At 44.4% G+C, this 14634-nt stretch overlaps 1 protein-coding gene across 1 annotated transcript in view; it reads left to right on the top strand.

Annotated features, from left to right (window-relative positions):
* Positions 1-14634, top strand: part of col5a3a (collagen, type V, alpha 3a) — a 63331-nt gene that overhangs the window by 33418 nt on the left and 15279 nt on the right. Inside the window, exons 18-45 of the mRNA XM_080856879.1 lie at positions 56-109; positions 326-379; positions 1005-1049; positions 2636-2689; positions 3001-3045; positions 3880-3933; positions 4444-4488; positions 5857-5910; positions 6504-6548; positions 7276-7329; positions 7908-7952; positions 8160-8213; positions 8490-8597; positions 9396-9449; positions 9766-9819; positions 9941-9985; positions 10281-10334; positions 10655-10699; positions 11183-11236; positions 11337-11390; positions 11583-11636; positions 11756-11863; positions 12372-12461; positions 13235-13288; positions 13473-13580; positions 13798-13905; positions 14001-14054; positions 14396-14449. Of these exons, the coding sequence (XP_080713005.1) occupies positions 56-109; positions 326-379; positions 1005-1049; positions 2636-2689; positions 3001-3045; positions 3880-3933; positions 4444-4488; positions 5857-5910; positions 6504-6548; positions 7276-7329; positions 7908-7952; positions 8160-8213; positions 8490-8597; positions 9396-9449; positions 9766-9819; positions 9941-9985; positions 10281-10334; positions 10655-10699; positions 11183-11236; positions 11337-11390; positions 11583-11636; positions 11756-11863; positions 12372-12461; positions 13235-13288; positions 13473-13580; positions 13798-13905; positions 14001-14054; positions 14396-14449 (1701 nt within the window). The remainder of the gene's footprint in view (positions 1-55; positions 110-325; positions 380-1004; positions 1050-2635; positions 2690-3000; positions 3046-3879; positions 3934-4443; positions 4489-5856; positions 5911-6503; positions 6549-7275; positions 7330-7907; positions 7953-8159; positions 8214-8489; positions 8598-9395; positions 9450-9765; positions 9820-9940; positions 9986-10280; positions 10335-10654; positions 10700-11182; positions 11237-11336; positions 11391-11582; positions 11637-11755; positions 11864-12371; positions 12462-13234; positions 13289-13472; positions 13581-13797; positions 13906-14000; positions 14055-14395; positions 14450-14634) is intronic.

Below are 14634 nucleotides of genomic sequence, written 5' to 3'. Positions count from 1 at the left end.
GCGTATTACTTCTGTTGTCTTCATCTCCCCATTGATTTGTGTATTCCTCTTCCAGGGTGACAGAGGCTTTGATGGACTGCCTGGTCTTCCTGGTGACAAAGGCCACAGAGTGAGTAAAGAGAAACTAGTCTTAAATGGCAAGAGTGCTTTTCAAACCACCGCTGACTTTTACCTCAAACAAAGACTGCGGGTGCTGAAAATATACTTTCTTGAATGATGGATAGCCATGGGACAGATTTGTGACAGAATTATATTGATTGAATGACTGATTAAGTAATACATTAGTCATTCATTCAGTTGTTTATTTTTGCTCATTCATGATCAGGGTGACAGAGGGAAGCAAGGGCTAGTTGGTCCTGGTGGAGAGTCGGGAGAAAAGGTAAGACCTGTTGATCCTCTTCAGGATCTTGAGACAGTTTGGTTGTCATAGAAGAGGCGTAATGCCATAGTCAAAGCATCTGCATGCGATCAAAAGGAAGACACATTCACTATCCTGTCCGATTAAAGGCAAAAAAAAAACAAAGTGTGAACAAAGTAGTGAGAGCGTAGTGAATAGCACCCTACAAAAAAGGGTAAATAAGATATTTCAACGTGAAAAACATTTTGTGGGAGTATGGACTGTATGCACAAATGAGAAACAACCCCCAATTCCACTTTAGCCACTTACAGTGTCTTTCTTTTTGAATTAAGGGGATGAAAAATGATACTCAGCATTGAACATGAATTAGCATATTCATATAGCAATACTCACACTGATTCAAGCTTCTAGAACTGAAACAAAAGAGGAATATTTGAAGCCTTTAAGTCTCTTTAATGGGCAAATACTGTGTGCTGTGGCTCAGATTAGCATGAGCCGAGGCTGCAGCGTGTGACTGTAAGAGAGGTGGACTGTGAGAGAGGAGGCTAAGGTCACTGTCTCTGCCCTGGCGGGCAGGGGAGGTGAGGGGAGAGGGGCTGCAGGGTGCTGGCAGGCTGCCTAAGTGTCACGCTTACCTTTCCACCAGGGCTCAGATGGACCTGTGGGGCCACTGGGACAACCAGGCGAAGCTGTGAGTGACTGTGACTATGCCAGGTTCACACGCACATGCACACATGCACATGCACACACACACACACACACACACACACACACACACATGCACATACACACACACACACACACACACACACATACACACACACACGCACATACACACACACACACACACACACACACACACATGCACATACACACACACACACACACACACACACACACACACTCACACACACGCACATAAACAGACACTAACTCTCGCACACACAAACACCTATACACACACCTATACACACATGCTCACACACACAATCACACTCCCCCTCATGCTCACACTCACACTCTCACACACACACACACACACACACACACACACACACCCTTCCTCAGGCAGTGCTCTGGCCACAGCGGGGCTGATTGGCAATGACTCAGTCTCCTTCTTCAGCGCTGCAGGTGAGGATGTGGCTCAGTGGGACACTGGCCGTTTAGATGGATCCAGCTCCAGCGAGCAAGTGGGGAAGGGAGGGAAGGAGTAAGGGAGGGAAGGAGTGTGTGAGTGAGTGAGTGTGTGAGGGAGAGAGTGAGTGTGCGAGTGAGTGAGTGTGTGAGTGAGTGAGTGAGTGAGTGAGTGAGTGAGTGAGTGTGTGAGTGAGTGAGGGATGGGGTGTGTGAGTGTGTGAGTGAGTCGTGAGTGGGGAAGGGAGGCAGGGAGGGATGGATTGATTGTGTGAGTGAGCGAGTGAATGAGGGTGTGAGTGAGTGAGAGAGGGTGATCAAAGAAAAGTTAAGGGACAGCAGCATAGGACGGAGAGGACAGGTGAAGAGAGAAAGAGAGAGAGAGAGAGCGAGAGAGAGAGAGAGAGACGGGGTGAGAGGAAGAGCTAAGAGATGAGCAGAGAGAGAGAGGGAGGAGGGGGCGGTGTTACAGAGCAGAGATGACAGGTGGGGAGGAGGGAAGAACAGTGGAGGAGAACAAGATGCAGTGCACAGATAACAGCCAGGGATGGAGAGATAGACTATAGGAAAGAAACTGAGATAGAGCTAGAGGGGAGAGAGAGGAAAGATGAGAGCCCTGGCCTGAGTGATTATATTTCTATATCAATCATCTCTCTGGAGATCACAGATGTGGCTCTGGAACAGGTGGCTTGGCAGGCGCACAAAGCACAAGATGTGAATGGAGCCACTAAACTACAATCACTGGAGGATGAACATCAACATGCCACATGCAAATATACACAAAAGTGCTCAAATGCGCATTCACTCATACATGAACTATGTTTAGCCACAGCTTCATGCAAAAGCAACTTCCCTGAAGCACACACATGTGCAAACACACAAACACACACCCACACACACACCCACACACACACACACACACACACACACACACACACACACACACACACACACACACACACACACACACACACACACACACACACACACACACACACAAACACGCAAACTCATTACAATTACACACACTGAATTTTACACCGAATTACACACACATGCACATGCCCATGTGATGAAAGCCCACACACCCATGCCAACACACACCCTTTGAAATACATGATTGTGGCTCTTTGATGATTCCAGGGAACCAGGGGCCTTGTGGGACCGCGGGGGCCTGCAGGACCACCTGGCCAGCCGGTAAGCCCTCAGCAGCTCTGGGTGAAGGACAGCCTTCGCGATGATAAACAAAGATGTTACACAAGACATTTCAACTATATGCCGTGTACACCTCAGACTTAATTGATGGCTCAACGCTAATGAAATTTCACATTCGTCATGCATCAATACAGTAATGCATAGTTAATCTGTTGGTTGTGCCTGGAATTATAATAACAGTTAAATTAATCTTTCCTGAGACAAATCAAATCCATTAACATTCACATTTAGCATGGAAATTAGATTTTGGTTCACGGCAAACAATGGCAATTTTCCTGTGTGCTGTTCTGCAGGGTATACGGGGTGTGGACGGAGTTCAAGGGGCCAAGGGCAATCTGGTGAGTTCTCCTGAGAGGCTGGAGAAAATAACCATTTCAGAGGCACAATTATAAATCACAGCCCTCATGAACATACAGCAGCAGAGCCTTATGGCTTATGGCTTATGGTGTGAAAAGCATGAACGCAAAAACAAGGCAAAAATGGATGTTCTTTAGGAATACAGGAGAAACCAGGTGGATTAAAAAGATGAAATAAAAGGAAAATGTAAACTGCATACATGGTATTATATGACATATCAAAGCTTTGGTCCTTCAGTTGGCCTTTTCTGGCGGGCATACATGATCCCAACTTCTCTTAGTTGCTAACTGATGAGCTGATGTCTGATGTTTAAGCAACAACATATGCACTTTCCCATAACGTGGAGTCCATGAGGTTCCATTAATATGATTACGGTATAAACCTTCAACATTCTACACATCCAGATTGTCCATTTCTGTGTTCAAAAAAATATTCACCAAGCATTCAAAAGCGAGTATTTTAATGAACATTCACTCAATGCTGGAATATTTCTAGTTAATGTTGGAAAGGTCACCGTGTGAACAACATTGTCTGGAGAGTAATCAAAATTCCATTATGTCCAATGGTGAAATATGCAATGTTATGGAAATGTTTTTTTAAGTGGTGTTCTACAATCACACCATTGTGATCCTACATAATGATAACTTCCTCTGGAGATTTTTAGCCTTTCCAGACAGTGGAATTGCAGTCCTCTACACAGCCTGAAACTACAAAAAGAATCTTTTCGCCAGTATTCACAGAAACCTTTTTTTCAGCTGGGATGAAGCCAGACAAATAGATGCAGAGGTCAAGGGTCATGTTCTTTCTCTTCATAGGGACCCTCAGGAGAACCAGGACCTGCGGGTCAACAAGGGAACCCTGGAATTCAGGTACACAAGCATGTGCTGTGCAGCTACCAGAAAAGTCTTCATATAACTCAAAAGATCACAAATGCAAAACACACACACACAGACACACACACAAACACAGACACGCTGTCTTTCTGTCTCTTGCAATTCAAAACACTTGGCATGGCCATTTAAAGGAAAATGAGCTGCAAAAGCATAACATAGAAGCATAGAAATACATCAAACATTGAAGATACACACAGGGTTGGGAAGATTTATTTTGAATTGTATTAGATTACAGATTACTAGTTACCCTGATACAATCTAAGAAGTTGTATACATTTTTGAATTACTTCATCAAAGTAATGTAGCTTATTACATTTAATTACTTACTGAAACATTTCTACAGAATTCAGCATGCAGTGCTTCCATTGGGTGTTTGGCAAATCTAGTGTAGTCTTGCTCTATTTCTTTCTCTCTCACAGACACACACACAGGCACACAATCTTTAACAAAAACATGTGTTGATTGCTTGTTTTGTTGTGTGTGCAGGGCTTTCCAGGTTCGCAGGGTCCCATTGGGCTGCCTGGAGAGAAGGTAAATGTGCCTCAGCCTCTAAGCCTTATCTTTTCATTTCAGTTGAAAAACACCTGACCTCTGACCCCTGCCAGGAGAACAGTGAGGTGTAGCAGTGAAGTGTAGCAGTGAGGTGTAGCAGTGAGGTGTAGCAGTGTTGTGTAGCAGTGTTGTGTAGCAGTGTTGTGTAGCAGTGAGGTGTAGCAGTGTTGTGTAGCAGTGAGGTGTAGCAGTGTTGTGTAGCAGTGTTGTGTAGCAGTGTTGTGTAGCAGTGTTGTGTAGCAGTGAGGTGTAGCAGTGTTGTGTAGCAGTGAGGTGTAGCAGTGAGGTGTAACAGTGTTGTGTAGCAGTGAGGTGTAGCAGTGTTGTGTAGCAGTCTTGTGTAGCAGTGAGGTGCAGCAGTGTTGTGTAGCAGTGTTGTGTAGCAGTGAGGTGTAGCAGTGTTGTGTAGCAGTGTTGTGTAGCAGTGAGGTGTAGCAGTGTTGTGTAGCAGTGAGGTGTAGCAGTGAGGTGTAGCGGTGTTGTGTAGCAGTGAGGTGTAGCAGTGAGGTGTAGCAGTGAGGTGTAGCGGTGTTGTGTAGCAGTGTTGTGTAGCAGTGAGGTGTAGCAGTGTTGTGTAGCAGTGAGGTGTAGCAGTGTTGTGTAGCAGTGAGGTGTAGCAGTGTTGTGTAGCAGTGAGGTGTAGCAGTGAGGTGTAGCAGTGAGGTGTAGCAGTGAAGTGTAGCAGTGTTGTGTAGCAGTGTTGTGTTGCAGTGTTGTGTAGCAGTGTTGTGTAGCAGTGTTGTGTAGCAGTGTTGTGTTGCAGTGTTGTGTAGCAGTGTTGTGTTGCAGTGTTGTGTACCAGTGTTGTGTAGCAGTGTTGTGTACCAGTGAGGCGTAGCACCATCTCAGGGCTGCTATGTAGACCTGATGGGGAATCGATAGGGAGAACCTGCCTACAGAAACACATACAGTATATTATATGAGCCCATGCCAATAGCCACTTAAGCCCTATTATGAGGTTACAAGTTAATTTTATAAATAGAGGCCTTGTGTTTCACCATTTCATGTGTTGCTGTAAAAAGGTTATTGGCATTTATTTCAGTGACATTGATTTAAGTAACCAGGTCTCTGTAGGCTGACCTAGCACATGTTTACAACTTTGATCAGTGAGGGCCAGTAGGTTATTTACATTTTTCCCATTTAGCAGACAGCCTTGTCTGAAAAAAAGTCCAGTACACAAGGCATACACTCATTTGTTTTCCTCTCATGGTTGAAGGCAGCTCATTGACCTTGGAGATAATGGCCCCGTGTTCGATGGGGTTGGTTATCAGAGCGCATTCACTTATTATTCTTTTTCTCTCTCTCTCTATTTCTCTCTCTCTCTCTCTCTCTCTCTCTCCCTCACAGGGTCCACAGGGGAAGTCTGGCATGCAGGGCCTTCCCGGGATTGATGGGCCACTGGTGAGTAGTAGTGCGCCCATGAAGTGATTACGGCCACCGGTGACCTCTCTGTCCAGTGTGTGAGGATTTACACGTGCACTCAATCCAGTTTCTGCCCACGAAGAAGATCATTGATCTGTTCTTATTGCTATCCATTTCCTTCGGTTGTCACAGCTATAAATATAACAGTATAAAGAATTCCAGTGGTTTCACCGCTCTAAATCTTATATATGTGACCGTGTAGACTCGTCTTTCAGTAAGATCTTACGTCAGAGGAGGATTTTACATCAGGGTCAGAAAATCCAAGATCTTTTGTGAACGTAGCCTAGTCAATGGAAACATCAGCGAGAGTAAAAAAGTGAAAAGTAATACAGTGCATGGTGCAGTGCATCTTCATCATTAGTGTGTGTGTGTGTGTGTGTGTTTATGTTGAACAACAATGAGAGTTCAGACAGTTTTAATTGACAGATATGGGCCATTACTTGGTGTGTGGGTACTATGTTTTCATCCTCTCAGGCTTTTAAGCTTGTCAGTTTTCCGTTCATGAAGAGGCTCTTAGGATATGTTCTTTTTGGTTGTCATGGTGAACTCACATGCTGGCTTATTCTTTGAAGGGTCATCCAGGAAGAGAGGGACCTCCTGGAGAGAAAGGACTGTCGGTGGGTCAGACTGAACGTGTGTGTGTGTGTGTGTGTGTGTGTGTGTGTGTGTGTGTGTGCGGGTGTGTGTGTGCGTGTGTGTGTGCCTCTTTCTGAGCCCTGGGGAGAGAGAGACAGAGTTGAAACAGTGGGGGCACATTTAGCCTTTTGGGCAGATGCTCATGTGCTGCCCACAGCCCATGTTACTCTCTCTCAATCTCTCTCTCTCTCTGACTCTCTCTCTCTCTCTCTCTCTCTCTCTCTCTCTTTCTATTGCAATAAAAAGGTCTTTCCGTCCTTAAATTGATTAACTCTTATTATGCTCCGACTACCTCCTTCTCTTTTTCTCTGATCTGTCTCTCTCGTGCTCCGTCTCTATCAACGGATCTTTCTCTAGCTTATATTATACTTTGTTTCCTTTTCTCTATCTCCCTCTCTCTTCTTATCGGCCAATCACCCTCTCTCTTACTCCTGCTATGATCACTGAACATGTTTGACAGTTCCTGGTACTGCCCTCTTGTATTTTTAACTAATTGTGTTTAAATAGTGCACTCTCACATTTACACAGCCTGTTGTAATTGCACCACATCCTCGATGGGCACTCAGAGCCCCTTTACCCACTGAACAACACTCTCTCTAGCTGACCGTAATGACTTCTTCACCAGTGCCGAGCTGGCTTTGTTCAGGTACTGTGAATGATTGTAGAGATTGCATTGCTGATGAAGAACCTGTTTGTCCTTCCCCTCAGGGCTTACCTGGAACACAAGGACCTGTGGGATATCCAGGCTCACGTGGTGTGAAGGTTAGTTTTCTGTAAAAAAAAAAAAAAAGAAAACGTTAAAAAAAAAAATAACACTGCACTGCACTAGAAATGCTTGTTTTTACTGACCTTTGCTGTCTTCCAAAGACAATCTAAAAGACTTTTGATTTTGTCTGGCTGGCTGACTGACAAGCTGTCAGTGTCTTAAGAGGCACCTGACAGGTCCAGGTAGAGGGCCGGACAGTCAGAAAGATGTGTGATTGACAAAAGAATTTGCACCCGAGAGACGACAAGTGTGTGTTTGTAGTTTAGAACGGCAGAGTTGTACTTTGGTTGTGTACACCAGGATGTGGGTGTGGGTGTGTGTTTGTTCATCTGTGTGTGTGTGTGTGTGTGTGTGTGTGTGTGTGTGTGTGTGTGTGTGAGTGTGTGTGTGTGTATAGGATAGGACACAAGTAACTAACAGTAACAAAAGTGTCACAAGCCTACTCAATTTGATTGGATATCCATAATGTCAAAATCTTGTAACAATAAATTAATCTGAATTTTAGTTTTTCCATTCATGTTTTTGCGTTGCTATCTTATAGCCTTTTGACCCTTCATATGTTGTTTTCCCCCAGGGAGCAGACGGAGTCAGAGGCTTAAAGGGCGGCAAAGGAGAAAAGGTGAGATAGAGAGAGAGAGAGAGGTGAAATCTTTTCCCTCCATCCTCTGCAGAGCCAGGGAGAATGTAGCTGCTGAAGCAGAAGACCATGAGATGTATCGGCGGTGACACAAGCAAAACGGAGCACCCTGCTGGTTACACAGAGAAAATGCATCTTCAGCGCAGGCTCTTGCATCATGTATGACTGCCTGCTTTTTCTCCACTGCAGGGTGAAGATGGCTTTCCTGGGGCGAAAGGTGACATGGGCATCAATGGAGATAGAGTAAGAGCTTTTTTAATGATCTGTGTCCACTGTTTACCTGCCTCGGGAATTGAGTTGCAAGCGATTGCGTAAAGTTGAACTGTAAGTGAAATTGTTATTGTTCTGTGTGTGTGTGTGTGTGTTTGTGTCTGTGTGTGTGTGTCTGTGTGTGCACGTGTGTGTATGTGTCTTTGTGTGTGTCTGTGTGTTTGTGTGTGTGTGTGTGTGTTTGCCTTTCTGTGGGCGTGTGTGTGTGTGTGTTTGCCTTTGTGTGTGTGTGTGTGCGTTTGTCTGTAGGGTGATGTTGGAGCCCACGGGCCTCGCGGTGAGGACGGACCGGAGGGACTAAAAGGCCAGTCAGGGCCGCTGGGAGAGACTGGACCCCTAGGCGTCGCTGGAGAGAAGGTGACACACAAGCTTTACAGAGTTTGCCATGCTGTCATTTATCAGTGCTCGAGCTCTGCGCTTACTGTGTATCAGGGCTCTGGCTCTGCGCTTGCTGCGTATCAGGGATCTGGCTTTGTCATTGTCGTATGCTTTCCCATAAAGATTCATAGGCCTTATAGTGTGATAGTTAGTTTTATATACACAAAAACGCAAAGGAGTTGTCAAATGCTTCTTTACAAAGATTAAAAAAAAAAACACATAGTAATAGTTAATCACATTGGGTAACGATTTACGCATTAATCCAGTACCCATAAAGCATTATAGACACCTTTATAAATGTTTACAAAGTATTCATAATGCATCATAGTGACGGAAACAAGTCTTTATAACTATTTACAAATAGATATGACTGTACTCATAAAGCATTATGATTCTGTAGTATTAGCCCTACACACATATAACTACGAACGCTTGTTCATGCTTTTAGGATACTATGACAATGAAATGCATGTTTTGACTGCAGTCATTACAATGTATAAATATTTATATAGATGTATGTCAATTATTGTAAGGGTTTATGAATACTTTATAACACTAATATAACCCTTTACAATTATTTGTGGATACTGGGCTTATTGTGTTGGTTCTGGTATGCATTGAAGGGATGTTTTGGATGTTCTAAGTATGTACTTGGAAAGAGGGCAGAATTTCAGTTTCATATTTAGTTACTTATCTGTATATTATATATATAATATCTGTATAATATCTCACATCCTCCCTGACTCCCTCTGTTTTTCTCCCCCTCGGTTGCTTTAGGGAAAACTTGGTGTTCCTGGGTTGCCAGGGTATCCAGGAAGACTAGGATCTAAAGTAGGTTCTGTCTCTCCTCTCTCTCCCTTCTCTGGTTAAAACCTGATTTTTTTTCTCTTTTAAACCAGTTTGGGACCAGAGGTCTTCCATAACACTGATGGGCTGGATGATAATAGCCAATGAAATCAGATGTTTTATTAATGATCCTTCAGAGGCAACAATTAATGAGGGTTTATTATTAAAGCCGGTGTTTTGGCCGTTGGTTATTTATCCTTGTGTGATACAATGGCTAATTACTGAGTAATTAAGCATTACGGGTTGATTAATGACAAATTAAAGCTGTTCATTAAGGAGCTTTTGTGTTGTTGGTCTGCAGGGATCGGTGGGCTTCCCTGGAACTGGTGGGGTGATTGGCGACAAGGGTAGGCGGGTAAGAGCAATGAGCTTCCTGCTCTGGTCTTTTAAACACCTCCTGCTGGGTTACTGGTGTGCTGGCATGATAAAGTGAACTTAAGTAAGTGTCAGTAAGCACTTTTCTGCTCTGTTTCTAGGGACCAGCGGGCCAACCAGGAGCTGAGGGAGAGCGAGGGCCTAACGTGAGTGCGCTCTGCTGCTGAGCTGTTTGGGGGGTCAGGCTCTCTTATGTTCTGAAACTTTTTTACAAACTGGCCAGTCAGAAGCTTCTGTGTGTGCAGAAGACAGTGCTGCAAAGCTTTAGTCAAAATGTCAATCAATAACAATATCATAAGGCAGAAGATTGTTCTGGTATCATTAAACTAAGTATGTGAAAATATTACCCAGTAAGCAGTGATAATGTTGCGTGTGGAGAATGTGCATAAACCAAATGAAAGTGAAATATCCAAATTAAATATCCAAATTAAATATCCATAGGCCTCACGAGGAGGAAGAGGAGCAAGAGGGCCGACAGGGAAGCCTGGGGACAAGGTGAGACAAAAGACAATTAGTTTTTGATGCCGTTAAAAACACATAAACCAACAGTATGAAAGACAATACTGCACTAGTGAATGCCATCATATAAAGCACCAGCAGATGCCAGGCAAGGAGGTCTCATTAACATGTAGTCATTATGTGAGGTGCAATGCAACCATTGAAAGCAAATCACCTTGAGGGTGACTTCATTGCTAAATATTGAGTAGAGAGGATTGCTCGTATTTCTTAATAAATTCAAGTGCATAAGAAGTTGTGTCTCTTTATTTTTATCTCATAATAAGTTGAAATTCAAATAGAAGTTGTGTCTCTTCCAGGGAGCCTCTGGACATGAGGGACCAGCAGGAGGAGCAGGTGATAGGGTAAGCTTCACTCCCCCTATGCTAGGACAACAGCCTCTCATACTGAGGTTGCGAGTTCGAGTCCGGTGCGGGACTGTGCTTGGTACACAATGCAGGTTACATTGGTATTTTGTGTGTGTAACCAAATAGCCTGGGTCTTACCAAATATCGTGTAGCCCTGATCTGAGGCAACTTGCTTACAGGACAAAGATGGGTCCTTCTTATCACTGTTCTTCTGTTCTGAATCTGGTCCTGATGTGGTTTGGATCCACTTCAGTTCAGAGATGGGTCTGGCTTATCAATACATCACTTGCAGTTATCCATACCTGCGTGATCACTCATATCACAGTAATCAATACCTGGGTGATCAGTCACAGCTCACACAACCTCAATGAAGGCCAGTTTAGGTGAAACCCAAGTTTGACTGTTTTCTACCTACAAGTGTAGGTGCATTTTCTACACTGTCTGATCACTCATAGCTGCCTTCTCTTGATTACTTTACAGGGTCCCCAGGGGCCACAGGGGCAGAATGGAGAGACGGGGCCCAAGGGACCGACTGTAAGTGAGACAGGCACTAACATACACATATATTACATGGACAACTGGGATGTTCAATGTCTTTGAGTATTTTTCAAATGATGACATCTCCTCATTTCAGGGCCCTGCCGGAAAAGATGGAATTCCTGGACATCCTGGATCGCGGGGAGAACCAGTGAGCTTGTTTAGAATTTGTATTTGATGTCCATTTTAGACCAGATAGGCCGAACTTGATTTTTTTGTAAAGCATTATAATCAAGCAGCAGATTCTAGAGGTCCTTTGTTGAACGGCTGGATGAAAGCAAGAGAACACCGAAGAGCAATGTTAAAAACTACTGTGGTGTTTAAATTCTCTATCTCCATTTAGGGATTCCAAGGGAAGACAGGACCTGCTGGCCCGCTTGGAGTCGTTGGTCCACAGGTAAGTGTGTCATCTGTCTGGTCACTGACAGCAGATCCAGTCTCTGATTAGTGATGAGGGGTTTTGGATGTTGCACCATAGAGCGGTATAAATGCAATTATCTCCTTCACCCTGTCAAGGGCAAGTCTGGAGAGACGGGCGCGGTCGGTGATCGAGGGCACCCTGGAGCTCCAGGACCTCCTGGAGAGGGAGGCTTACCCGGGGCTGCTGGGAAAGAAGGAGCTAAGGTTGACCTTAATGCAATTTTAATCAATATCCTTTACTCCCGAACCATGATTATAGTCATTTGCCCATTCCCTTAGGCTACATACTAGGTAATTAATTCTTGTACAATGTACTTCTTTATTGGTAAACATTGTTAAGAGATGTACTTGGTGAAAGACAGCTATAATAATATGTAGAATATAATAATGTTACATAACAAGTATATAATATTATACTACTTACAGAAAAACAGCCCACGTACACTTCATGTAAAGTGGCACCATGTATCTATCAATCTAAGCTCTGTTAGGCATTACAGCTACATTTACCCTCTATAAAGAGGCACCCACCTTCGGTACTTCATCATTCTCCACCTGCTGTTCTTCATTCAGTATGTGTATAGAAACGTAAAGGCACGGGTGATGGATGGCCTGCATGAAGGGTGTCTGTGGATAGTGAGGGTATGATGTATTTCTCTCTCTCGCTCTCTCTCTCTCTCTCTCTCTCTCTCATGTGTCACCTGATGTGCAGGGAGATCCAGGACCTACAGGAACTGCAGGAAAGAGCGGCCCTGCCGGGAAAAGAGGTTTTCGAGGGAGTCGAGGCAATCCGGGTGCCATGGTAACTTACCTTGACTCGTGTGGCCTTACCAAACTGTTTCTCCCGCCATATCAAATATTTAAGGCACCGGCTGCCGAATATTTCTCTCTGTGTCTGTGCCACGGAGGGAAATGCTGCCAGGTTCCAACAATGTGCTGCTCAAACCACATTAGATACTGTATATATGGACCTGATGAAAAACAGGTCAATGTACATCAACGTACATCAACGGGCGTACTGTTCACAAAAGTACTGCAGTAGATCGTCAGTGGCAGTAGTTATATTTTTATATTTTGCATATGAAGTGCTTCATTTTTTTCACTCTTATCTGTATGTCTGACCACCTCTCTCAGCCGTGAGTAGTCTGCTATGTTTGCTGTGTTCTGCATAATGTATTCTGATTGCTTAGCCAAACAGCTCAGAGGGAGGCTGATCCAATTATTTTCATTTCCTATCGACCGCCGGAACTTTTTCCTCAATAAAATGATAGCTGCAATCAACATGTCACAAGCCGCACCTCCTCAGAATGCCAGTGCATCACTGGGCACGCTCTTTATAGAGCTTTTGCCACAACTTTTTATTTTCCACTCAAACAAGCAAAAGTGTTCCCGCTGTTGCACCAATTATAGCCCTATAATTAAGTTCCATCACCAATTACTCCTCCTGCTTTCAGTAAAAACGCTCACAGTTTGAGACAGTGTGTAATTATTATACAGAATGGCTGTTTTTCAAAAGAAAAGCCATATTTCCCTTTTTGCGTGCCGCCACGTTTGATTTTTCTTGCTTTTCCAAAGGGCCCTGCTGGACTGAAAGGAGGCGAGGGACCTCCCGGTGTTGCGGGAGCTATTGTAAGTGAGACCTCCGTCCCGTCTTTGACTTCATCTTCATTCTCTCTCTTATTTTGAATTCATAAAGTCACTGAAATTGAGCTGTGCAGTATTTGCATCAAAATACCTTTAAACCCTAGAGGTGCATTTGACTGCATGCCGATCGCTGATCGCTGTGTTCTGGTTCCGTGTGTTCTGTTCACAGGGAGCCGGAGGTGAGAGGGGTCCTGCAGGAGTGGGGGGTCCAATCGGCTCACCTGGACGACCAGGAGCTGTCGGCCAAGCCGGACCAATGGGAGAAAAGGGAGAGCCTGTAAGCAAAACATGTGTAATATGTGAACTCCAGTTAAAAGTTGACATTCAAGCCAAATACTGTTAAAGTTGACTGGAGGTGTCTTTATTATATTAAAGCTATACATTCTGGATCAAAGTTTGTCAACATTTTGACACCGTGTAGAGTTTCACAACGCTATGGAAACGCTATGATAGCTGAGGCTGATGATTCATTAAATCGTATGGGTCTTTTCCAGGGTGAGAAGGGCCCGATTGGTCATGCAGGGAAAGACGGTGAGCAGGGGCCCTTGGGACTCCCCGGCCCCGCAGGACCCGCTGGTCCTCCTGGTGAAGATGGTGATAAGGTACGGAGTGACCTGTAGCGTGACCCAGGTGTAGTGTGTGTATGCATGATGTATACTTTTCACCTCCCTGCTCTAAACCCTGCGTCTCTACACAGGGCGAGATCGGAGGACCGGGCCAGAAGGGAAGCAAGGGTGACAAGGGAGAAGGGGTGAGTGTGTGTGTGTCTGTGTGTGTGTGTGTGTGTGGATGCGTGTGTGTGTTTGCATGTGTGTGTGTGTGTGTGTGTGTGTGCTCTGTGTTAAGCACAACAGACTGCAGCGGTTCACGGCGGCTGAATGTCAATGGCGTGGGTTGTGGGTAATGAGGACTGTGAGGTCAGTGCTGTGGTGATGGAGGGGGGGGGGGAGTCAGTCGGCCATCTCTTAGCTCTTCTCTTATCTATCTCTTAAGGTTCTGATTTATTATCGTTGAGTAAAGCTGAAACATTTTCTTTCTTTTTATCTTTCTTTCTTTACATAACCTTTGTGTAATTTTACTCCTACTCTTCAGGGACCACCAGGAGCGATAGGAATTCAAGGGCCCGTCGGACCACCAGGATTACCAGTATGTGTCGATATTCTCATATACCTTGAATGCATGTATGTGTCCCTGTGTAAATGTATGTGTGTGTATGTTTGTGTGTATGTCCTTGTGTCTGTTGATGTTTGTCTATTTGATATATGAATTGTTTTTCTCATACAGTGAAAGTGTGTGTGTTATTGTGGCTCATTCTATTTGTCCATTTATTA

Source organism: Sprattus sprattus, assembly GCF_963457725.1.
Source record: "Sprattus sprattus genome assembly, chromosome: 18".
Lineage (NCBI taxonomy): Eukaryota > Metazoa > Chordata > Actinopteri > Clupeiformes > Clupeidae > Sprattus > Sprattus sprattus.
The sequence above is the reverse complement of the archived record's forward strand: the minus strand, read 5'-3'. Positions and strand labels throughout refer to the sequence as shown.